Source organism: Colletotrichum paranaense, assembly GCF_030867605.1.
Source record: "Colletotrichum paranaense strain IMI 384185 chromosome Unknown Scaffold_4.1, whole genome shotgun sequence".
In the NCBI taxonomy this organism is placed as follows: Eukaryota; Fungi; Ascomycota; class Sordariomycetes; order Glomerellales; family Glomerellaceae; genus Colletotrichum; species Colletotrichum paranaense.
In genome coordinates, this window is record NW_026848962.1 from 1,281,887 (window position 1) to 1,305,763 (window position 23,877).

The 23,877-nt window shown below is 49.5% G+C and overlaps 9 protein-coding genes across 9 annotated transcripts; 3 read left to right on the top strand and 6 right to left on the bottom strand.

The window, feature by feature from the left end:
• Nucleotides 1-198: 198 nt before the first annotated feature.
• On the bottom strand, nt 199-1,818 carry CPAR01_05410 (uncharacterized protein; the record flags this gene model as incomplete). Its single annotated transcript, XM_060489689.1, has 1 exon — nt 199-1,818. The coding sequence occupies one exon, from the start codon at nt 1,816-1,818 to the stop codon at nt 199-201; it is 1,620 nt and encodes a 539-aa protein (XP_060351155.1).
• A 355-nt stretch (nt 1,819-2,173) lies between these two features.
• Nucleotides 2,174-3,847, bottom strand: CPAR01_05411 (uncharacterized protein; the record flags this gene model as incomplete). The annotated part of the gene is made up of 2 exons (XM_060489690.1): nt 2,174-2,793; nt 2,851-3,847. The coding sequence occupies 2 exons, from the start codon at nt 3,845-3,847 to the stop codon at nt 2,174-2,176; spliced, it is 1,617 nt and encodes a 538-aa protein (XP_060351156.1).
• Nucleotides 3,848-6,077: 2,230 nt separating this feature from the next.
• On the top strand, nt 6,078-7,814 carry CPAR01_05412 (uncharacterized protein; the record flags this gene model as incomplete). The annotated part of the gene is made up of 1 exon (XM_060489691.1): nt 6,078-7,814. The coding sequence occupies one exon, from the start codon at nt 6,078-6,080 to the stop codon at nt 7,812-7,814; it is 1,737 nt and encodes a 578-aa protein (XP_060351157.1).
• Nucleotides 7,815-8,030: 216 nt separating this feature from the next.
• CPAR01_05413 (uncharacterized protein) lies at nt 8,031-8,819 on the bottom strand (the record flags this gene model as incomplete). Its single annotated transcript, XM_060489692.1, has 2 exons — nt 8,031-8,309; nt 8,373-8,819. The coding sequence occupies 2 exons, from the start codon at nt 8,817-8,819 to the stop codon at nt 8,031-8,033; spliced, it is 726 nt and encodes a 241-aa protein (XP_060351158.1).
• Nucleotides 8,820-10,181: 1,362 nt separating this feature from the next.
• On the bottom strand, nt 10,182-11,472 carry CPAR01_05414 (uncharacterized protein; the record flags this gene model as incomplete). Its single annotated transcript, XM_060489693.1, has 4 exons — nt 10,182-10,638; nt 10,693-11,155; nt 11,222-11,284; nt 11,343-11,472. The coding sequence occupies 4 exons, from the start codon at nt 11,470-11,472 to the stop codon at nt 10,182-10,184; spliced, it is 1,113 nt and encodes a 370-aa protein (XP_060351159.1).
• Nucleotides 11,473-13,626: 2,154 nt separating this feature from the next.
• On the top strand, nt 13,627-15,832 carry CPAR01_05415 (uncharacterized protein; the record flags this gene model as incomplete). Its single annotated transcript, XM_060489694.1, has 4 exons — nt 13,627-13,720; nt 13,822-14,212; nt 14,265-14,676; nt 14,732-15,832. 4 exons carry the CDS (start codon nt 13,627-13,629, stop codon nt 15,830-15,832), a joined length of 1,998 nt encoding a protein of 665 aa, XP_060351160.1.
• Nucleotides 15,833-16,135: 303 nt separating this feature from the next.
• On the bottom strand, nt 16,136-18,189 carry CPAR01_05416 (major facilitator superfamily transporter; the record flags this gene model as incomplete). Its single annotated transcript, XM_060489695.1, has 5 exons — nt 16,136-16,706; nt 16,758-16,880; nt 16,942-17,194; nt 17,260-17,873; nt 17,966-18,189. The coding sequence occupies 5 exons, from the start codon at nt 18,187-18,189 to the stop codon at nt 16,136-16,138; spliced, it is 1,785 nt and encodes a 594-aa protein (XP_060351161.1).
• A 1,935-nt stretch (nt 18,190-20,124) lies between these two features.
• CPAR01_05417 (fungal specific transcription factor domain-containing protein) lies at nt 20,125-21,110 on the bottom strand (the record flags this gene model as incomplete). Its single annotated transcript, XM_060489696.1, has 3 exons — nt 20,125-20,817; nt 20,877-20,933; nt 21,018-21,110. The coding sequence occupies 3 exons, from the start codon at nt 21,108-21,110 to the stop codon at nt 20,125-20,127; spliced, it is 843 nt and encodes a 280-aa protein (XP_060351162.1).
• A 1,223-nt stretch (nt 21,111-22,333) lies between these two features.
• CPAR01_05418 (uncharacterized protein) lies at nt 22,334-23,543 on the top strand (the record flags this gene model as incomplete). The annotated part of the gene is made up of 4 exons (XM_060489697.1): nt 22,334-22,432; nt 22,512-22,796; nt 22,868-23,203; nt 23,274-23,543. The coding sequence occupies 4 exons, from the start codon at nt 22,334-22,336 to the stop codon at nt 23,541-23,543; spliced, it is 990 nt and encodes a 329-aa protein (XP_060351163.1).
• Between the last annotated feature and the right edge of the window lie 334 nt (nt 23,544-23,877).

The window sequence follows — 23,877 nt, forward strand, 5'->3', positions numbered from 1 at the left end:
GGTGGAGAGCAAAATGGGCGTAGATGGGAAGTACTGGTAGCCTCCATTTCGGATGGGGATAAACGTACTACCACAGGTGTACCTTTAGCAGGCGCAGCGGTGATTTGGTCAAGCCTACAAAGTACCTCACATGAATACTTTGGCACGATTAGCGAGAGCTATATTAACCCCGAAACACCAACTGGATTAAATATCTGTTTACTCGATGATTTCCTCGAGCCTCCTTTCTTCTACATAGCCAGCTGGAGATAGGCCCCTGTCTACGCTCATCAGAAGGCAGTTACTTGCCTTATTGTACAACATATCCAAGTGCCGATAGTTTCCGCCAAGGGTCGTTCCAACTATCCTTACAATTTCCATCAGGATGTCAATTGGACCGACATGTATTGCTGAGCCCTGATTAGTAGCAGGACCGAGCGATATCAGATCCGCTAGTGAGCATCCTACATCAAATACCTTCTCCAGTATGCCAACGCCATTGGCTTCAAAGGCTTTGGCTGGTAGCAGCCGTGATATAAGCACCACATCGCGTGCTACAGCGGTAGGGTAGCTCAGTGACATGCTATCCTCGCTATCAGTGATAGATAAGAGCGTCTTGGACACGCATAGCTTCCACACAATAACCTTGAGCCATTGCCGTGAGATCAAGAGGTCGGCTTGCTGCATCTCGGAATAGTTTGAGACACTTGGGATCGCGTATTTCAGGACGGTTTGTAGTTTCGAGAGATGTTCTGGGTCTGTTGCTTCCGAAGACGATGTTGTGGATGGCGTGGACGAATTCCAGGTTGCTATGAAGTCGGTATCGAAGTGCCGGAAAAGAGAGATGAGATCAAGGAACCCCGGTAAGATTGCGGCATCTGAGCTTAGAGGGTCAACAATGGGTAGGCCCAAGGTGCTCTGCAGTGTCAGCGGCCTGTGCCTCTGCAGCGCATATGCTCTTTCCGTGATGAACAGAACCCAAAACATGTGTCGAGCATACGTCGCCAGGACCGGATCGTTAATGTCGCTGTACGTGGCTTCTTCATGTAGGCGTAGCGTCTGTAAAATGGTGATTGACTCTCGGAGATAGTACCATGCAGCATTATCGTTGTCCATGCAGAAGAAGGCCGAGAATAGGAAGAAGGAGGTTTGCGCATGAAGTAAGGACTGATGCTCGGCGAGATCGCATTGACGTCTAGCTCGAAGAGTTTCTGAGATGAGAAACTCTGTTGTTGGAAGAATAGGCGCAGGCACTTCGGTCGACGTATTTGAGGGCGGGTCTGGTGGCTGTAGGATCTCGGGCGAGAGGGATATGACGGCTGAGCAGGCTGTCATAAGCCCGTATTTCTCGGGTGAGATTGAGAGATCGCGTATGCATTCTTCGACTTGTTGTCGATGTAAGATGGGTGTAAGTGGGTATTTGTGCCTGAAGAAGGCATCGAGACACCACTGTATGATATCAGTCGATACTAGGGGCGAGGCTTGAAAGCCGGGGTCCCTCGGAGTCGCATTCTGAGCCGGTGATGGTGGCGTGACTGCATGTGGTGATCTGCTCGTCTGGGACCCGTATCCGGTTTCTCTTACATCTGGGTTCACGGCAAAGGATGTAGACTGTTGTGGATTGATCTGTTGCCGTTGGATAAATTTCCGTGCATGGCGGGGACCTTTCGGCCCTGTCTTCTTCGGAACCGCCACATAGGTGCACTCCAATATTGTCTCCTGGCAGTTTGCGCAGGGCCAGCGCCCGTCGCAGCGGATTTTGCGCGAGTGACATGGATCACAAGCCTGTCGAACCTTGGGTAGCCTCTTAGAGTACCGTGTGTTGGCTTCTTGGGACATGATACGTATTAATAGAAGATAGATCGTGAAGAAGCAAAGATAAGAAAAGCGTCATGCAGGATGGATGAAGGGTGTGGTAGGGGGTTACTTCGCGTTGCGGGCAGAAGTTCTCCAGGTTTATGGTAAGACTCCGCACTCTCCGCAACGTCGTTCTGGGGGCAATTTCTGAACTAACCCAAGTAAGGAACTTGCATTACTAGCGTGGTATCTCTTCCCCATCCTTTGTCAAAATTTAGGCTGAATTTTCAAAACTTGAAAACGGATCGCTTTATATGAAGATATGGTTTGGAAACCTAGATAAACAACAGACTCGAAAACCTTCCTGTGCCTATGAAAAAGTGTACTCTGCACTGTCTCAAGAGGTGGCCTTCTTGACGGCCACTCCATCCACCACAACGTATTCGCTAAACTTCCTTGCCGGAATCCCCTGGGAATACATGTGATCGATATCCTGGTAGGTTCTGTTCTTCGTCTCGGGCTGGAAGAAGAAGAGAAGTCCAAGGACGAACACCTCGGCGCCGACAAACAGAAACATGATCTTTCCACCCCAGTTCAGCTGGTCAGGGTTGATGAAGAATGGGAACACCGAGGACAAGAGAAGGGCTGTAAGCTGCTGACACACCAAGCTGAAGGCGATGGTCTTGGGCCTTGTGGCTTGAGAGGCAGTCTCTTGAGCGACGGCCCAGCCGAAGCAGCCCACTGTAGCTGTGTACAACATCGACCATGTGATCATGAAAGCGAGAAGAGCCATGTTTGCCGAGTAGTTCGCAGTTCCAGCGAGAGATGTGCCACCGATGATGATAGACCAGCAGCACAGCAACGCGCCGCCGCCGACCAAAGACTTTCTGCGCGGGAGTACGTCGGAGACTGTGACTGCTACGCAGTTCGAGAGGAATTGGAGGGTGGAGGAGATCGCAGTGAGTCCGAAGGGATCAGCCTGGCCGATAAGCTCGAAGTAGTAGGTCTGGTAGGTGTCTAGAACCGTTAAGTTAGCAGTCTGTTCGTCGATTTGGATGCGTGACGATTACTCACTTGCAAAGTATCCACCAGAGAAGTTCTGCGACTGTAATCCAAGAACCGCAACAAGCGTACGGAAACGGTGCTCCTTGGAAAAGATGGCTCTCCAGCTGGTCTGCTTAGCCATGTTGGCTTCTCCAGCAGCAAGCTCGAGCTCGGACTTGATGAAGTTGAGTCTCTCCTCAACATCGATATTCTTTCCGTAGAGCTTGAAGATGGCCTTTCGGGCATCTTCGTCTCTGCCCTTCTTGACGTACCACACGGGAGACTCGGGGAGCCACGGCAGGACAATCATGAAGAGGGTCGGGACAAGGAAAGTCATGGCGAACGCCAGGCGGTAGCTCCATTGGCCTTCAATCTTGGAGGATCCCCATGCTGTGATGGAAGACAGGAAGAAACCGAGAACAATGATGACGTTAGTCAGCGAGCTGAGGGAGCTTCGAAGTGCAGGAGGAGCATTTTCAGTAACGTAGAGCGGAGGCGTAACGGTTGACAAGCCGACTGAGAAACCGAGCAGCAGCTTGGAGACGAAGAGTACGGGCAGGCTTGGAGCGAAGACCAGGGCAAATGAAGAAGAAAGGGAGAGAATGACGGCTGTCCAGAGAACGGCTCTGCGGCCAACGGTGTCGGCGAATTGACCGGTGAGGAAGGCACCGAAGACCTGACCGATGGTGCTGGCAGCGTTCCAAAGAGATTGCCAGAGGGCGGGGATGACATATTGGTCTCCGACTTGGTAGTAGTCTCCGTAAGCCTTGCGAAACTCGGGAAAGGCAATGGCAGCTCCTGAAAGTCCAGAGTCGTAACCCCATCCGAAGACGAGGGACATGATGTAGAGTGCCCAGAAGACATAACGCTTGTCTTGCTTGAGGTTTGTCCAAAGACGCTGGTATTGCTGCTTGGGGGTCAGGTCTTGGTTCTCAGTTGCCTTCGTAACGGCTTCGTCCGCAATAGCGAGTTTTTCGACATGGTCGTGGTCGACGACGGTAGTCGCCTCTGCTGTTTTGGCGTCCATTGTGGAAGAAAACAAGATGAGAGGATCGAGCCGGGAGAATTATATTTAATAAGATGGTTTTAGATGAGCTGGAGGAAAACATTATTCGGAACCATGTAGGCGGGCTCTCAAGACTTTATACAAATTGGAATAGGAGGTTTCAGCGAGCCATGTGCTCGGTTCCGAATACTCTATACATCTGCATCGGATGACACCTGTGGGCCGTGGCAGCAGTCCCCACGGGGAACTCGCCATGGGGGAATTTGACGCACTAGCAAGGAGAACAAGTCCTTGGATTCGCCATCTGACTGGACCGGTCTGTGTGTCTGCTCATATTCGCATGTCTCGCTCGAAATACCAAGTTGGTGGATCATTGATCTTTGTTGGCACCGGTTGGAATGGTTGAATTTCGATTGGTTGTTCAACTTTCTGGTGGAGAACTGGCAACTCACTAACACAACACTTCAGCCACGAGCTACGGCAATAAGTCGTGAAAGGTGCTTGCACCCACCTTCTGGGGATGAACATTTCCACGCAAAAAACTGCGATGATCCCATCTTCACGCCATTCATGGTCTATGGAAGGAAATATCGAGAGACTGAACAATCAGATTTGTAAGTCTTGGCAAATTCGCTAGAATCGTGACTATAGCTTCACTTACGGAAGTTTGGATACCAATGAGTGATGAGCCTGTGGGCCAAAGTTGTCTAACCACCTATACATGAAGAACAAGGACCAGAATCGCGGGTCAGAGATGGCCTTGAGACCCTTGAACTAACAGATTGGTCGAACACATACTCGCGTAGACCGGAACGTCAACAAAGTACGATCAACTTGATGACGAGCTAACATGGCCCTTGTCAATCTGTAGGGAAGCATGGCTCGATTTTACGGATTGCAGCATGTGCGCATCACGAGACTGCTCAATCTACCCTCTAGTGTCTGTGTAGCTACATGTTTGAGGACTTCTGACTAGTATTATTTCCGAAGTTAATGCAACAAAACTGATTTCGGACTTCGGCCGAGGCATCTTTTGCTCGCCGAAGACTTGGGCCAGGCATGGCGGGGCCTACTCGTCTGATCAAAAGACTTAATGAAATCAGTCGATAATACTATTACTCTGAATCCAGTTTCAACTAGCAGCTCCACGTTGGTGTCTTGAGTTATTCGCACTTTAGCTCTGGCGCGGAGTCTACTGCATCGGATGTTGGTTTTGGGTTCTTACTCAAGTACTTAGTATGTGCACCTTAAAAAACACAGCAATGCGACTTTGAACTACGGATCCTCTTAGAAACTGCGCGAAAACCTTCGCCTGGTGGTTGTGTGATTAGATGGATAACAAAGCTAGACAATGTTGACAAGATGTGTGATGTACAAAGTCGAATGATTAAGGTAGGCCAATGTGAAGAAGTGTACTCAAGGAAAGCAACCTCAGAAATAACATGAAGTGTTCTTGCTGTCAAAGTGCGGCGTGAGGCTTGTTTTCGGCACTGTGGCCCAGCGGAGCGCTTTAGCCACCAGCCACTCGTCCGTTTTCAATATCCCGAGAATTTGAGCGTCGTTCAGCCCCATAGTCCCACGTGCAGGCTACGGTTTTTTAAGAGCCCGGCAAAATTTGCCTTCCCCGTGTTTGTCTTTTTCTCCGCGTCTCTCCGTGGTATCCACCAAGAGGCAGGCAGTTCAGTCAACTCTGTGTCTAAATTTCGAGACCGAAAGAGCTACTCCAACAACGCGCTCACATCTCACCAGTAATATATCCTAGTCCACCGCTGAAATGTGGCGACTTGAACCGATCTGTGTAAGTGTCTTAAGCTTGCAGCCCCACGGAAAGATCTTGGGCTGACTCAGCATCTATCTACACTGCAGTGTGGAATGACTGCTGCCAAGCACTAGCAGCTTCCCCACGCTGATGCAGACGAATCATAATTCAGCCACGGAAATTCAGCCGCCTTCACCACGCCACCCAAGTCATCCGGATGAGGCTGCTATTAGTGCGAATGTTTCTGGCGCCAACCCCCAATCATCACTGAGACTCGATGATCTGGGGTAGGTAGCTGCGGGGGTTAAGTTTCCATGAGCCAACTTCAAAAGCTGGGAGTCTGGAGACTGAACATAAGAAGCGAACAAGCTTGACCTCTTGGAACGCCCATTTGTTGCAAACCTACGACTGTCCTTACTCTTTAATCTACCCACGCCTTATCGTCAAAACACAAGCTCTTCTAACGGTCTTTTCTTTTTCACCAGAGCCACTATGGCGACTTCAGGTCCCCCAGACAGACAATGGTGGAAAGAAGCTGTCGTCTACCAGATTTACCCGGCCAGCTTTCTCGATTCCAACAATGACGGACTTGGTGATATTTCCGGAATTATCTCGAAGCTGGACTATATCAAATCCGTTGGAGCCACGGCTATTTGGCTTTCTCCCATCTTCAAGAGCCCTCAAAATGACATGGGCTACGACATATCCGATTACCGCGACATTCACAGGCCATACGGTACTGTTGCAGATGCAGAGAGCTTGATCAAGGGGTGCCATGAAAGGGGCATCAAGGTCCTCCTAGATCTCGTCGTCAATCACACCAGCGATGAACACGAATGGTTTAGAGAGTCTCGCTCGTCAAAGTCATCTTCCAAGAGGGACTGGTATTTCTGGCGAGACTCCAAGATCGACTCGAGTGGCAACCGCCATCCACCCAATAATTGGGCTTCCATATTTGGTGGCAGTGCCTGGACATGGGATGAGCAAACGGGGCAGTACTACCTTTCGCTCTTCCTGCCTTCACAACCAGACCTCAACTGGACCAACGAGGACATGCGTCGCGCGACGTATTCTGATATGGAATTCTGGCTGGATCGCGGCGCCGATGGCTTCAGAATCGACTCGATGAATCTCATGTCAAAACACCCCGACCTGCCTGACGCACCCGTAACGAGGCCTGACTCGGAGTTCCAGCCCGGTGATCTGTACTACGCCAGTGGTCCTCGGATGCACGAGTACATCCGGGAGATGCGCGAGAAGGTCTTCGACAAGTACAGATGCATGACGGTTGGTGAGTTAGGCTTCACCAAGGATGAAAACAGCGTCGCCGAGTATGTTGCCAAGGATAGACACGAACTCAACATGGTCTTCACTGGAGACATCGTGGACATGGATTTTGGCAAGAACCACAAGTATGAGCACGGCGACTACCGCCTCTCGAAACTCAAGACCATTACCAACCTCTGGCAGAAGGCAATGTTGAAGTGTGACGGCTGGAACGCGGTCTACTTTGACAACCACGACTCTGGCCGCTCGCTCTCACGATACGCGTCGGACTTGCCTCAGTACAGGAAAGAGGCCGCCAAGATGTTGGCCATCTATCTTGGCACTCTGAGCGGCACATTATTTCTGCTTCAGGGGCAAGAAATCGGAATGGCAAACCTCCCAGAGTCTTGGACGATTGACGACTATGCCGATGTCGAGGGCAAGAACTACTACAATAGCGTGCTTCAGAAGAGGGGCAAAGACGCGGATATGTCGGATGTTTTGGCGGAGATGAGAATCAAGGCGAGAGACAATGGGCGACTGCCCATGCAGTGGAGTGCCGAAGCACACGGAGGCTTCACCAAGGGCTCAAAACCGTGGATGCGCGTCAACGATGACTATGGCGAGTGGAACGTTGAGCGACAAGAGAAGGATAAGGACAGCGTGCTAGCGTTTTGGAGGCGAGTCTTGAGCCTTCGACAGCAAGAGAAGGACATTTTTGTATACGGCACGTTCTCCGAAGTGAAGGACTATGAGGAAAGCGAGGAACTATTTGCTTTCACCATGGAAAGCTATGAAGGCAGGAAGGTACTGGTTCTCTTGAACTTTTCAGACAAGGAGCAAAACTTACCACTAAAGGATTTTGATGGCTGGAACCAACTACTTGGCAACAACGCCAAGAGGATTGAAGATGGGAGCCTTGAACTCAAAGCCTACGAAGGTGCTATTTACTCTAGTTGGTAGCTTCCCTCTTAAAACTAAGTTAGTTTGGATTGAATTTGCCAATCTTTTGGAGAAGAATGCATTGAGTATGTGACGTTTTCATATGAACAGAGGATGCATCGTTAGATGTAGCCGACATTTCTTATTTACACGAAGGTGGCTGCGCGATCAACAGAACAGACCTTGCATCTGCTGTCTCTCTTAACGCCGTGCTGAGCTCTCTGTATGCACGAGACTCTAAACCCACAAGGCAGAAATATTCGCAGCAATGAGTCTGTTCATGGTGGAGTTGATGTTGTTGACAGGTGGTTGCCAACCCAGTCTCAGTGGAAGCCTCTCATGCTCGACCCAATACCGAACCAAAGTCATGTTGGCGTTTCCGTAATCCCCAAATGCCGACAGAAGCAAGGCATACTGAAGAAGTGAGCCTGTTCTCGCAAAGGTGGCGTTGAACTCTGGGTTGTTTGCTTCGCCCCATTCGAAGCGGGCTTTGATTTCTCTGGCAGCAGCAGCGAACTACAAGTGGATTTTCTTAGCTGTGCGAAAGATAGCAACTACAACAAGGGCTGGAAAACGTACGTCGATGATCTCAATATCACCCCAAGAAGCCAATGCGCGGCCCCATGCGGCATGGCTAAAGCTGTTGCTGTCGCCAAAGTACTTGTCGTCGCGGGTTATGCTTCCATCGTGCTCAATGACTTGCGGTATGTGCTGATCGACATCGCTGAGGTGAAAAGTCGAGCTATTTCCCGTTGTCGATGTCGTCAATGCGGGGATGCCGACTGCCAGCATGGTGTTGTGCTCCATGTTGTAGCCCAGTGCCGTGGCTTCCCCAAGAACCTCCAGGTCAATGTTGCGACCGTCGCGCGGCAGCAATCCGTGATTAGCGAGAGTGTTAATACCGGGGCATGGCGAGCGCAAGTCTCCTGGTCCGGGAGGTTGCCAAGGAAATTCGTCCTCCGTCAGAAAGGCTGAGACGCTGGCGGCGACTATGAGCCCAAAGAACGAGACACGATGTCTGGCCATTGTAGTTAACGAATGTGTTTTGGGACGACGGAGTCACTCAGGAAATCTTCAAAGAGAATCAGGAGCCCTCAACGAGAATATTTATCTGAACCAGTAGCTGCCGATGGGATAGCCTTTGCCCGCTGATTAAAGAGGAAAAGGCCCCTTCTGATTGGGCATTAGCGCGAGGCCAGCTTACACCCCCTACAGAACAAATTACAACGTCGTGATTCCATGGTTCCTGTATCCAGCCGTCAGAGTTTATTTACTAATTGGGTTGTAAGAGCCGGGGAAAATGGGGCCGCCACACGGCAATTCATCTCCTGCCTAAGGGGGTAAACCAGGCGGGGTCTTAACACCATTGCTAAGAATGAGGCGATTCAGTCGGCAATCCCGTGCCGCGCGCATTGCATGTAAGATGCAAGGGCCTGGCCGCGATGGAAGGCAGGAATTGTTCCTCTTTGACCATGTCCCCGTGCAAATACCAAGAGCCTGGGAGAGCCTGGGGGATAGCATATGGGCGTATCGTACCGTGTCACGGTCATGTGATACCAGCGCGCCCAGATCTCGATCGGAGGATCCCCACATCGTCCCGGTGTGGCGGACGGGACGGGACGGTAACTTGAGCCAAATTGGCACACAAATCCGAAATAGAATATCGTCAGTGAAGTTATTTGACTGCACACATTTGACTACGCGGACAACTCCAAGCCGTTGAATTACTGGACACACGTTCTGACGACGCCATCAAACAGAGTTTCTGGATTACGTCCAACTTACTTGGGATGAACCCAGGATAATTTCCGGATATAATCCCTGCCAGCATATGCTCCACTTGGCCCACGCGATCGGGGATGGAAATTCTTACTTGAGGTAAGGCACATTGAGACTCTCTGGAGCCGCTTAAGTAAGGGGAACTTCAAGGATAGCAAAACCCCCCGAACAGGATTATCATGAGGCCTCGCTCGATACTTGACTTCAGAACAGATGGGAGGAAGCATTGTATCAGTAACCCTTTTCTGTTCACACATGGAGCCTCAGAGTTCATTGCCATGGGTCCGGTCAGCCTCCTGTGATGCCCTTACAGAATGAACCGCATGATGACTAGTCAGGTACACAACAGGTAGTTGGATTTATAGAAACACTACTTTTGGAAAACTTTTGCATCGAAAATCCACCTTCTTTCCTAACAAGGAATTGTTTCAGTTTGAGTCACGACAAGTAAATGATAAAAATTGAACATGTAGGAAACCATACATCAAGACACTAAGAGTCGTCATAAACATAAGCCATGAGACTCCTACCTCCCTACAACCCATCAATTTCCTCATGAATGAGTTGCTGCATCTCGCGAGATGTGAATAGAATGATATATTCCGGTGGTTATTGTGCCACACTCCGTGGGTCATCGTCATCGTGTGTGACCTCGAAGTTGGTTGTTCGCATGATACCAGTACCTTTCATCAACTCCTCGTCCGATTCTCGAGCAAAAGAGCCGCTGAAATGGGCTTCAGTCTTGGTGTACCTGATGTTGATACCTCTCAGACCGATGTCCCCGTTGGCATTTGAAGACGCGCCTTCGCGGCCATCACCTGTCCTAATCCATCCTTGTTGACCAGTGTGATACTGGTGCTCATAATAACCTTGGTCCTTGGAAGACTTCAGCTGAGGCATCCATCGTCGAATAAGAGGCCAAAGAGCTGGTGCAGATGCTGTCATGATGGCCAAGTTACACTCAATGGAGGAAACACAGAAACCAAGGGAAAAGTTCGCATCGAGACTCTTGTCGGTGAAGTTTTTGGCAAGGAAGTAGAGACGAATGACGCTCGCGGCTGTAACACTGCCAGTAATACACAGTTAGCAAAACGTAATGTACGAGAATGTGGAATGGTACAAGGTTGCAGACATGATTCCGAGCATGAAAACAATCATCAGCCCAATCTTCCTTTTCTTCTGCATCTTCAAGCCCAGGAAGATGTAAAATGGGAGACCAACAGAGACAAGATCTGTCAGAATAGTCAAGCATGCAGTCGATATTCCGAACGAGAATTGCTCAAGGCAACTCCCTGCCAAGGTCGGTTTCCAGTTCTTCTCAATGGGCGTGCATTGAAAAATGACAGCAACAAAGGTGGCGATCATGAGCGCGAGATTAAATGTAGCTGTTGCCCAGACAACGTATCTCACTACGTCTTTGACACCAGAGAAACGGATCAGGAAGATGAGGACAGACTGTTTGACCAGTGCGAGAATCGGATTGTAGACAGCGCCGACAATGTAGATCCAGATCATTCCTGTCGTCGGGTTCATGGGCAAGGGAACGTCCCAATAGTGAATGCCTATGTAGAGCTCTTTCATACCTGGATAGATGAGCGGATATTAGCTTGTATTTCGGTAACTCTGATTCTTGATGAGTCTAGACTTACATATAATGGATCCGATAGCTAGGGCAATTGAGAGAGCCATCGCGACACATATGCAGGCGTCATCTTAGGGCGTGACGATCAGTTTCATGGGAAAGATAAAGTGTTTACGAGCAGAACATACCCCAGCCGAAGGTCTTCGTATCAATTCTGATGTAGAGTCGCAAACTTATCGCAATGAGTGCCAGAGTTGGGCAAGCGACCTCAATGGCAATGCCAAGGTTCTGTAGCCAACTAGTGGGAGCTTCCGTCATCTTGGGTTTGGAACTACTCCAACTGAGATAAAGAAGCCGTAGAATAAGAAGGTGATGATCCTCCGAACCGTGTGGTTGAACATCAGCTGGGGTAGATGAGGTTCATGGTATTCAACGAAGCAAGGTGCACAGTCAATGATTTATGGAATAGCCGGACAGGAAAACATGCCAAAAACTTCATCCAACCAACATTCCATCTTGCAAAAGGTCTTTGGCTCCTCCTTTATCAGTACGATTGCGGCACATGCTATCCCTGTGGCTACAATGCCCTGCTTCAGTATCCTTGGTCCATTCCACTTGCACGACTGAAGAAGAGAGATGAAGAAAGGGCGTTCGAGACTTCGGCGACCGGGATGTTAAGCAGAATATCTCCGGGGCACTTGCGAAGACTGCATCTAGGCGGACCGGTGACCTGATCCTCTCGTCTGCGTCAGTTGCGAGCTGTTCGGCATGTGGCAAAAGACTAAAGCCATATTTCCGAGGTCCGCATCGACGCAAGCACACCCGATCTGCTGGGTTCATGACTGTGCCCCGATGATGAGGAACATTCACGGCCACACCTACCCTTCCTGCACTCTTCTTGCAGGACGAGAGTGAGTTCTCCAGGGCATAACAATTTGATGCTGGCCCCTTCAAAATGAAGGTCTTAGAGTCCCATCTCCTGAGAAGGACTCAAAATCAAGCATGGGTCAACGGATGGCAATCTCTCAAGACGTCTAGACAGTAGACATCAAGTTGGCAGGATTCGCCGACAATATCCCTAAGACTCGGAAAACCCCTGGTCTATCATTAACGGTATCTCATGATGGAGCAACGCAGAAAACTTCATTACCATGTATTTTAATGATGAAGTCCCCGCCAACAACTTCGAATTTGGCTCTGCATTGGTATAGTATACAATTGGTCAGCTTTAAGAGTGGATGAGTGAGTAGTCATCCCTGTAGTCGATGAATATCTTCGTTTTGCAGATAACTTAATGTCGTCTGGGCAGCCTCCCTTGCCTCGTTCCTTCTTGCAAATTCATTTTGTGAGAAACTTCAGGGGTTTCTTCCATCCATCAGACCCCTTCCTTGTTGGTTGTTGGACATCTACTACTGCCCCGGTGCCCCTTGCAATTGTATGGAGAACACCACGCCTTAGCGCCAACAACCGAAGAAAGTGGTGCGCGTCCCCGCCTACTTCAATGTTGCCGCCCGTCGCCGTTGGATGTCCAACATGTGTTAGAGCCACTGAACCTAGTTAAAAAGCTGGGATAGAAAGTCGTTGGCTCGGATTCCTTGCTGCCGGTGTTGTTTGTACAAAAGTTCTTGTTGGAGAACAGGCCAATATGCAGCCCGGAGGCGTAGTCTAGATAACAATTTCGGTGGTTGCTTCCTTCAGCGGCATTTTTCAGCCCGTGGTACACGCATGATGGTCCGATGTATTGATGGCACATCTCAACAAAGGTTGCATGGTCGCATAATTGGTATTTTGACAATGGAGCTTTCGAAATTCGCAGTTGCTCAAATTCTAGATGTCAAGGACACGATGGTTCGGAAACAAGAGCCACACGGAAAGCCGTGTCGATTGGGCATGTCATAATGGAGAAGCACAAGCCGGTGATCAGAACATGTGTATTATTTCTTGCATCACCCATGGCATCCATGATCCCCTTGCCTGAGTTGACTGATGCGCTGCTTGTGGATACATTCGTGCTCCACCATCAGCCAGGACCCTGGGTCACTTATGGAGCTGTCTAAAGTTCTAGACGGTGGAACGATTGTGCTTATGGGCTCTCGGGTGGTATCTCACATCCGAGCAGCCCTCTTCTGGACACTTTCCCGACGAGAAGCTAACTTGATCAGATAGTTCATGATTGGCCGTCCAGACAATGCTAATGGCGGATTCCGATCGAACTCCAAGGCGCACATGACATTGCCATACATGTCTCGAAGACCCCATCCAAATATTGGGTTTGGTGGATTGTGCGCCCATAACCTAGTCGATAGCAAAGATTACCGACTCGGGTTAAGCCCGGCGAGTTGAATCCCACCAGGAGGTCGCACGTATAAAAGGGAGTCCATAGAATGCGCTCAATAGGATTGATCCCTGGTAGCTGTGCTTGTTGGTGTCTCTTCGCTCCTTTTGGGTTCTGTCAACCTTCAACTGGGCATCATGTTGCGCCCGTCGGCCTTGGTCATAGCAATATCGTTTGCTGACTTGGCTTTGAGCCAAACAGCCCAAGAAGGTGACGCCAGCGATAACTCCGGTATGCAAAGAATTCGTGTCTTTCATCTAGCCTTTTTACACTCATACACATAAATCTGCCAGCACACTACAATCTGGGATTCAGCTGACCATGTTCTCAAGTAGCTATCACAGCCGAGACCATTGCTCCCGCAGTTCAGGCTGTGGCATCTGATGCGGCCCCATCAGGGATCGAGTATTTCGACTTTGAATCTTCTCAACTTACGGCAGACGTAATCGCAAACTTAACAACGTACAATCTTACTGGCACTGCTGCGTTTGACTTTGGCGATGGCGAAGCTGCCGTTGAGAAGCGAACTGCGCGTTCATGCAAGGTATTCCCCGGTGATCGTGCATGGCCGTCTGACTTAACTTGGTTCTTACTTGACCTTCTCATGGGAGGTGCGCTGCTTGACGGGGTTCCTGCTGCTGCGCCATGCTACACGGACTGGCCTCAATACGATGCAGCCAAGTGCAATGAGATTACGGCAGCGTGGACAACCCCCCAATATCAGTAAGCTAAGTCTATGCAGGGAATTATGGGCGGCTCGCTAACAACATCGAAGAATGTCTGAGCCAACCGGCTTAGACTACCCCATCTTTGAGGGAGTCAGCTGTGTCCCTCCGAGCATCGCTCGAATTGGCGCCAACTGTACTCAGGGGGGGAACCCTTCGTATGTTGTCAAGGTCACGAACGTAGCCCAGATCCAGCTTGCGGTCAACTTCGCTCGCAATCTCAACGTCCGTTTGATCGTTAAGAACAAGGGACATGACTTCAATGCGAAGTCCTCTGGTGGCGGCGCGCTTTCGATATGGACTCATGCTTTGCAAAGTATCCAGTACCTTGGAACTGATTACCATCACCGAATATCTGGATACATTGGTCCAGCATTCAAGATTGGGTCTGGTATCCAGGCCCTGAAGCTCTACGAGGTAGCCGATGAGCTTGGTCTCCATATTGTTGGTGGTATTGCCCGCGTAGGTTCCCCGCTATCATTTCGGTTTCGTTTAACTCTTCTGATGCTTCAGATAGACTGTCGGTATTGGTGGCGGATATACCGCCGGGGGTGGGCATTCCCCATTGATGTCAAAGTATGGTGTTGCCGCCGATCAAGTTCTCTCAATGGAGGTTGTCCTACCGAATGGGCGATTTGTTTCTGTAGACGAAAAGAACTATCCGGATCTGTTCTTTGCCCTCCGTGGAGGAGGTGGGAGCACATGGGGCATCGTTACCTCGCTCGTCATCCGAGCCTACCCTAAGACTTCCGTAACTACGCTTACTTACAGCTTCGCAACTAGCAACAATGTCTCCACGGAGACCTTCTGGTCTGGCGTCGACGCTGTGTTTGCCCAATTCCCTGTCTATGCCGACGCTGGCATGTACAGCTACTGGTCCATCATGTGCGCTCCAACAACAGCTTGCAGCTTCTCCATGGCGCCTCAATGGGGAAATGATATGGATACAGCCAAATTGACCGCCGTCTCTGCACCGCTATTCTCCAATCTCTCTGCTCTGCATATTCCCGTCGCCGATTCCAAGTACACCGAATTCGACGGCGTTCTCAACACTGTCATAAACACTTGGCCTGCAGAATCCGAAGTCGTTGGTGCGTGGAACTTCCACACTGCTTCCCGTCTCTTCCCGCGCTCCAACTGGGAGAATGAAAGCAAGCTAGCTGCGCAGACGAAGGCTTTGCGTCAAAGTGTTGAGGTTGCTGGCATGATGCTTGGGTACAACTTCAAAACTGCAGTCAATCCTTCCGTCAACCAAACTAATGCCGTGAACCCGGCCTTCCGCGAGACTTTGATGCACGCGATGCTGGGAACCGTATGGAGTCAGGAGGCCACTCCTGCAGAGATCGCTGCTGCGAACAAGAATTTGGTGGAGATGCTGCAGCCATGGCGTGAAGCCAGTCCCGGCGCCGGAGCGTATCTCAACGAGGCAGACATTAACGAGCCGAACTGGCAACAGGCCTTCTACGGCAGCAACTACGACTACTTGTATCAGCTCAAGCAGAAGTACGATCCTTGGGGATTACTTTATGCGACGACGGCTGTAGGTTCTGAGGATTGGTACATTACGGATCAGCTTGAGTATTACCCAACTCAGAACGGGCGACTTTGTCCGAAGTAAGGAAGTGTTCTTAGTCTATAATGCCTAATCAAACTTCATTACGGGAAACCCCCCTGTCTAAACATAGGCAAAATCTGGAGTGTATCTGAAAAATGTGATCATTTCATGAAAATTATATGACTTAGATAAGGCGAGAAGGTCAATAATGTGAACGTTTGTCAAGAAGATTTTGAAATAACATATTGCAGTCTAAGCAGTAATAGGTAAGTCCTACCCTCTCCAAAATTTCCGTTTTAATGGGTTATCGTGGAACATATACAGCAGAACGTAGGCGTTTAGGTATAGGAAGAGTGCCAGTACAGATTAGAAAACAGTTCCCTTCGTCTGTTTTCCCTTCTCCTCCTCCACAGTCTTAACGTTGATGTTACGCCAGATAAGCAAGGACAAAAGCACTAGGGGAATGAAGGCGCAACCAGCAATGACCATCTTCCGCTGAACGTCTGCATATGCCGCAATAATCGCCGTGCGAATAGGGCTGCCCATGGGGTACGAGAGCTGCGTTTCGATACTGGCGTAAATGCTTGCAGTAAGGTCCTTGCTGCCTTCGGGGAGCTGGGCATAGATGTTCTTCTTAAGAACATTGTTCCAGATACCACCAGCGATAGCTAAGCCGATGGCAGCACCGATGGAACCGAAGAGCCCGTGCAACGCGAGAGCAATGGCGATCTGCTGGTGAGTGACAGACGACATAATGGCGATTTGGGAGCAGATGCTGAAGATGCCGCTGGCAACGCCGTTGAAGATCTGGCACATGACAAGGTAACCAACGGTGGTTGACGGGGTACGGAAGTGAATGAGTAGCGCAGTGCCGAGGACGCAGATAGGTACTCCGGAAAGGGCGATGTACTTGAAGCGGCCGGTGTATCGAATCGCACTTGGATTAGGGTTAGTAAAAGGTCTTTGACTGATGTACAAGTGGACTCACACTCCGATGAAGGGAGAAATGATTGCAGAGGTCAAGCTGAAGGCATTGAGGATGTAGCCAGAGCTCGTAATATCTTGATTGTGCGCGACTTGCAAATAAGATTGGTAATATGAATCCCAGCAGCTAAAGATGGCTGTTAATACAGGATTGGCATGGAGACGCCGTTATATCAGTGTCAACTTACTAGATGGAGGCGAACATGATACCGTATACCAAGCAGGCGCCCAGAATGGTTCTATCCTTCAAGAAGTGGTACGGGAACAGGGAGACTTTGGCGAAGTTTCTCTCCCATAGAGCGAAAAGAGCCAATCCAATGACACCAAATACAATCAAGCAGATGATCGTAGGGCTCTTCCACTGATGGGTGGCATTGGAGACAAGAGAAAATGGTAACAGAAGCATGGACCATCCGGCCATCACCAAGATCAAGCCAACAACTAGAATCATTAGCAATTCAAGCTCCGAGGGGTGATTTGTATCTTTGCAAGTAGTTGCTACGTACCGTCAAATTCGATGAAGTAATGCTTGGTAGATTCCCAGGTAGACCGGGTCTTCTGCTTAAGGGGGATCAAACCAGTCTTCTTGGCTTTGATCTCGCTCAAGAAGAAGATAACAGCGACAGGAACACTGAAACCGATCAAGATGATGGCAAAGGCGCCGAATGCCCAGCGGAAGTTGACCTCATCATAAAACAGCTGCGCAATCTCGGGACCGGCAAAAGTCGTGGCGATCGTCGGCGTGCCGTTCAAAGCGATGATAGTCATACGATTTCTCAGGGAAGTCATATCGGAGAGAACGATAGTTATGATGTAGATGAGTCCAAGATGGCCAACCCAGAAAATCGTCTGCGCGGCAGCGTACGTCTCAACGTTCTGGCACGTAGCCTTCATGACCATGCCGATGGTGACGAGGAAGACCATGCCGGCGAAGCCTTCCGCACGGCCGCGAATATCGATGATCTTGGCGATCGTGAGCTTGGAGACACCGCCGAGAATCGTGGAGACAATGCTGGTAGTCGCAAGCAATCCATGCTGACCGAATGAGGAGGTCACGTAAGGCGTCAGGTTGCTCTGGACAGATTGTAAAAGGCCGTCGGTGAAGGAAACGAGGTACAAGCTGTGTAAAAACAATTAGGCGTCGATCGAAAGAATTCCATGGCGGTGGTGGAGAGCCTTCGCAGGAGGAATGATAATAACGCAAAGACTTACAGGGCAAAGACAACCCAGAGCATCTTCCAAGACCACACCGAGGTGATGGCCTCCACCTTCTTGACACCATCTTGCTTGTGCTCGGGACCCTCCTCATAGTCAAGCTTCATAGGCTCGGCATGGATATCAACCGAGTTCTGGGCAGTGCTTTTTTCGATGTCGTTTTCGCCGGCAACATGGTTCTCCTCAGACACATGAGGCGTTGTCGAAGTGTTGGCGGCCATATTGGTTTCTACGAGATCAGCGACAGGCGGGTGCTGTAAAGAAGGGAACGCACTTTGGATGCGCAATGGACGTCTGAGCCAACACAACAACGATTGAAAAGAACGGCGCGAAGAACAAGAACTTAGCAAGTATGCACGGCGAGCAGATGGATTTGAAAAGATTTATATCATCGCGTACCTGCAATGTCTGACCCATCGCTGATCCCATATGCGGACCCACGCTGTTAAAATATCATCACCAATACACATGTATGCGGATCCAGAGCAACCTCTCATCAACAAGATATGATTCGTCCAAAGGATCTATTGTCCGTGATGGAGTGAAGGACTAGACGGAATACTTGCCCCTAGCGTCGATGTCCGGCGAAGCGGGAATCGCTCCTTAAGCCGGCGAGCCGGCACCGCCATTGCTGACCGGCCGCAAAGTGACGTCTGTCGTATCCGGTTCTCAGGTTGCCGCGGAAGTCGAGTCCGCTCACTGGCTCGGCGTCATCGGGGCCCCCATTATTCCCTTGGGCGGGCTCTCAATGTCGTTGCGGTTGCTGGATAGTTATCAGATGATCTGACAAGGTATTTGGTGGAGAGTGCGTCCACTAGGGTTCCTCTTTTACTTGCTGTCGAGTCAGGGGCATCCCAGTTTACGAGGGAAAATTCTCATCGATTCCCTCGCATGCCGAGCTTGCTGTGCCTCGCTGTACGAGAAGAGCGACTGAGTAAGGAATCGGATCTCCATAGTAGAATCCGTCATTCCCAACCGTATGGAATCTTGGTCGGGATCTGGAACATTGTCAGTCGCAATTTGGAGCCTGGGCTTTGATCAACGCGGGTCCCTCGAAGCCTGCCTGGCCATCATCACCTTTGCAATGTACCCGATCGCAAGACTGATGCGCAGGCACCAAAAAGGTCTTGTTACTGCTTAATTGAGCCTCCAGCCCCTGCATCGGGATTGCTGGCAAATGCTTCGCTCCCGCCGCTAAGCCACTCGCTTCAGCCAACATAATTACCGACTGCAAGTAATCCATTGTCGGTTCCGGATTCCGACGCTAACAATAGCCTCTTCTTGCCTTTTCAGAAATCTGCCATCTCCCCATTCCAGAGGCCGCCATTGGGTGACAGACATTGGATCATCGATCAAGGATGCTCTTGGAAACTAGCATCGTATCAACGTCTCCGCCACGCTTGAGGTATTCAGAACTATTGTGACATAGTACTGCCATGTTTGGTTCTGCAGATGATTTGTCAATGGTGAGTTGTCCATGTCACCATGTGTAGAGGGTGCAAAGCCGAGAAGCCAACACTGTAGCCGAAGTTGGAACGATTTGATCGGAATATCGGGGCAGCAGCCATTTCCTGATTAATTCCCTCACGAAGTTTGTGCTCCACTGAAGCTTGGGTCCTTACTTCCGAGTTCCATTGTGGACTATGCTCAGCTTGCCGCCACATTAGGCTGACACTACCTCCTGCAAGATGTCTCCAGCAAAGAATGGGGCATTTGACTCGTGGCAACTATTCCCGATCACCCGCAACGACACAGTCCGGTGATTCTTCCAACAAGTGGTCAATGAAATGAATAATGGAAATCGTGATTTGTGGCTTTCCAGCCTTTTGTGCCTTATTGTCTTGAATTAACCCGCATTATCATTCCTTTTACCTTTCCTCATTCGACATTTACTATGTGCTTGCTCGTGAAGCTACGTCGCATAGAAGCTTGGTAGTGACATAAGCCTTGTGGTGGCGATATCCTGGAAAGCTTCCCTCAAATGAGTTCATCACAGCCCTGATTGACTGACTGTCATGTTGAGCTGCCGATGTATGCCTGTTATAAGCGACATGGAGAAACAGGGAATCTAGGTTCCATGCGACCAAAGGTAGCAAGTGCCTGAGCAGACAGTCAAAATACCATTCACCGGCATCAGAACATTGATCAATGGTCACTTACGATCTCTGTAGATCACTCCTGTCAAGAGCATTCGAGACTGCTACCAACTTTCTAGTCGCGGAAGCGCAACTTGAGACAACGAGCGGTGCCTGATTACGGAAGGCTACATGGTCAAAGAACGAAACATGTGAGAAGATTGATGAGCGAATGCAATTTTCAACCTGGTGAAAAGTGCAGAAGATGGTAGACAGCCATGGCACATGCTTCTTTTCGAGGACTTTCGGTATCAAAAGTGGCCTGGTGAGTGCCGGCAGATTATGTCTCCACAAATTCAACTCATTTAGAAGCTTATGGCTGATTTCAGCGTGTAAATCTTGTGACATTGACGAGGAGGCAGGTGAGCGCAACTTCTCGTATGCTTTACTTTGAATCTTAGCCAAAAGAAGCTGTTCTTTGAGGCAATTAAACGATGTGCCGTCTTGGAGATAAATACTTCCATGGCCATCATATTGCTCTTGCTTTGGAACATCTCGCACGATGTCTGGAGATAACAGCGGTGGCTTCCCGAGCCATAAGGAGAGGTTCTGGTCAAGTATATAAGCATGCGAGAGCAGACGATGATTGTGGATTGCTCTTTCGGCCAAGGTGGTGGATATTTTGTGGAACCCGGCGAGAAACATCATTTGAGAGGCAACGCCTAGTACCATGGCTGACGTTGACAACCTTGACGTAGACGAAAGAAATAAGGCCTTTGATTGTTAGTAATCAGCTAGGAGATGAACAAGAATCTGGATCTATGATGGCATACCATAAGAAGTAAGGTGCCAATTGTAACCGAATCTGGCGTCTCTAACATAAGTGATGGCAACATATTCAGCGCCGTGTGTAGACAGCGTTCTGAAGAGTCAACCTCTTCTATGCTATTAGATTGAATAGCGTAAGCGCACACAATGTTGACAGCGGCACAAACCTTTGGCGAAGGTGAGGTTCGTCTGTGATCATATTCGCGAAAGATTGCAATAATTTCGCTCGACTGGAACATGCCACATGCGTTAGTTGACTCTGAAACGAAACCTGCGATCTCTTATATTAGCTTCATGTTAATCCGAAAGAGAGACTTCGGGCGAGGCTCTGATAGACACTTACTTTCAAGGCAAGCCTGTCTTAGATTACGCGGAACAGCTGTCTGTGACAGCGAGATCGTGAAGCGCGGCTCGCCAACTTGCTTCAATGACTCTATGGATGCAGTGCTGAGGCTGTGATCACCCAAAATAAGATTGACGCATTTCGTGTTCAGCAATGAGAAGATCTGACAAGAACCTTCGCTTCTTGTGAGCTGGCTGACGAAAGAGCCGTGAAATACACAGTTGAGAAATTACCTTGATACGTAAAGTCAATGATCGACTGCGATTGATCGAGCATCACGCCCGTGCCTCGTCGGACGAGTTGATAAAGAACATCTGGACAAGAAGCTTCAAGGCCCAAAGTTGTACAAGGCCACAGAAACCTTGAAGGACTATTTGTATGACGGTATGACGGTGTCGTAGCCAAGGGAGCGACCGAGAGAAAGCTTTCCAATTTGTTCTCGACTCGCTCTAATGACCGTATGAGATCATGGCGAGATCTACGTGGGGGCAAATGTCAGCGTCTATAGTTGATTCTCCATCAGTCTCGCCCTAGCATACTTCCGGCTTGTGGGTGCTCGTTGTCTTGTGTATGCATAATCGCATTCAAAAGTCTTAGCCAAGCATTGTGAACATCGTGGCACAGCTGCATCGCACTTGATCTAACAGATGAGGTCGGATTAGCTATCAAGAAGAAGTTCCCTTGCAAAGGGATTACTCTCCTACCTTCCGCTTTCGGCACGGCGTGCAAGCCCATCTAGACCTCTGAGTCATGATGGGGTAGGGTCGTCTTGCTTGTTCCGACGGATATGATTGACCAGAATGTGCCGACGCAGTGCTAAGGAATAGGAAGTTGTCTTTTTGGTCCGTGGTTCAACTCGTAAACACATCATGAGTGATTTTTGGCGATGACGGAGTTCAAGCGGATATTGGAGTCAAACTCCGCAACCAGAGAGTTGTTCCGGTACCCGGGGGCCCGCGCCATGGGAGTGGGGCCGTTGTTCCGATCCCCTAATACCCGACACCACAACTAAAGACGTACAATGCTGAAGGAGAGCCAGAGTACTTAAGGAAAAAACCTAGCCCGAGGTCAACTTTTATGATATCTTGACATTGTCCTCAGACGTTCACCAACGCTCCGATGTTTCTCAAGACTCACAAAGTAGCAGTGTTCGGAGCTGTTGGGGAGTCTGGGGGTATTATTGTCAATGGCTTGCTCAAGTCAACATCTCCGTCTTTTGTGAGTTCACAAGTCTCGGTTTCCATTGGTTTCTCAAGCGCATATTCCCACAGAACTTGTGACTGATAAGTCTGTAAAGGAAGTCACCGCCTTGGCCCGGCCCTCGTCAATCTCAAAGCCAGCGTACGAGGAGCTGAGAAAAAGAGGAGTCAACGCCATTGTCGTCGACCTTGACAAGCCAGAGATCGAGATCGCCAACACCTTGAGAGGATTCGAAATTGTAGTAGCCTCGGTCCACCCTGCCGGCATAGCGTCTCAAATAACACTGGCTAGAGCAGCCAAACTAGCGGGCGTCCAACGCTTTATTCCCAGCGCATTCGCGATGGCTGTCTCGCCAACCGCCAAGTCTTCCGTCCAGAAGACGGTATGTCAGAATCTCACGGATTGGTGGGCTTTACGATATTTATTATGTCGGTTTCTGACGTCCAATTGCAGAAGGAGTTGGTTTACGCTGAACTGAGAGCCATCGACCTACCGTTCACAATCATCGACGTCGGCTGGTGGTACCACGGGTTTATCCCTCAATTGGCTTCTGAGCGAACTGACTATACCGTTGTGTTGCCTGAGTTTCTACGAAATCTAGTTCCCGGTGACGGAAACATGCCGACACACGTTGTGGATTGTGCGGATATTGGAAAACTCATTCCTCGCATCATTGTGGACCCAAGAACCATCAACCAAAAGGTCATGGCCTCCTCAGCAACGATGTCTTTCAACGAGATGTTCGCCATAGCCGAAGAGCTTTCCAAGGAGAAAGTCATGAAGAAAGATGTAAGGCGGCTCCACGAGGCAATCATTTGCGCTTTGATAAACTCCCACTAACTACCTCATTCTGGCCAAGATTTCCGCACAGGGATTGCAGTCGATGATCGCAGATTTTGATGCACAGCTACAAGGGAGCCCTCAAAATGCCCTTGCGGCAATTGGAAAGTTCTGTTTGGAGTACTATTATTCATCATTTATAGATGGAGACAACAGTCCAGACGGAGTCAGTCGCCTAGGCTATCTTCTAGCCGCTGATCTCTACCCCGACTTCCAGCCAGCATCTTTCCAAGATTTCTTGTTGGAAGTGTTCAAGGGCGACATTCGGATTCCTTATTCAGGAAGATAGGTGTAGAGATCTCAAGTGGTGGCACGTCAACTGAACTGTCCAAGTGCTTTTCACACAATCTAGGACCAAGCCAAAAATGGCCACTTTTGGAGTTGCTGAGTGATGCCTTAGTTGAGTCAGATGAGCGAGACAGACTTTTGTTATTTCTTGAAGAGCTTTCAGGCACCCGGCAACTCAAAGCCAAATCCTCAAGCCCACTAAGAGTACGAGATTGTGAGAGATATTACATCTTTGCATCCACAGGTTTCGCAAAAGTTGATTTAACTCAAATTATTGTCATTCTTCTTATCAAAGTCTACGTGAAGCAAAGACTGTATATTCAAGGTCCGATTGA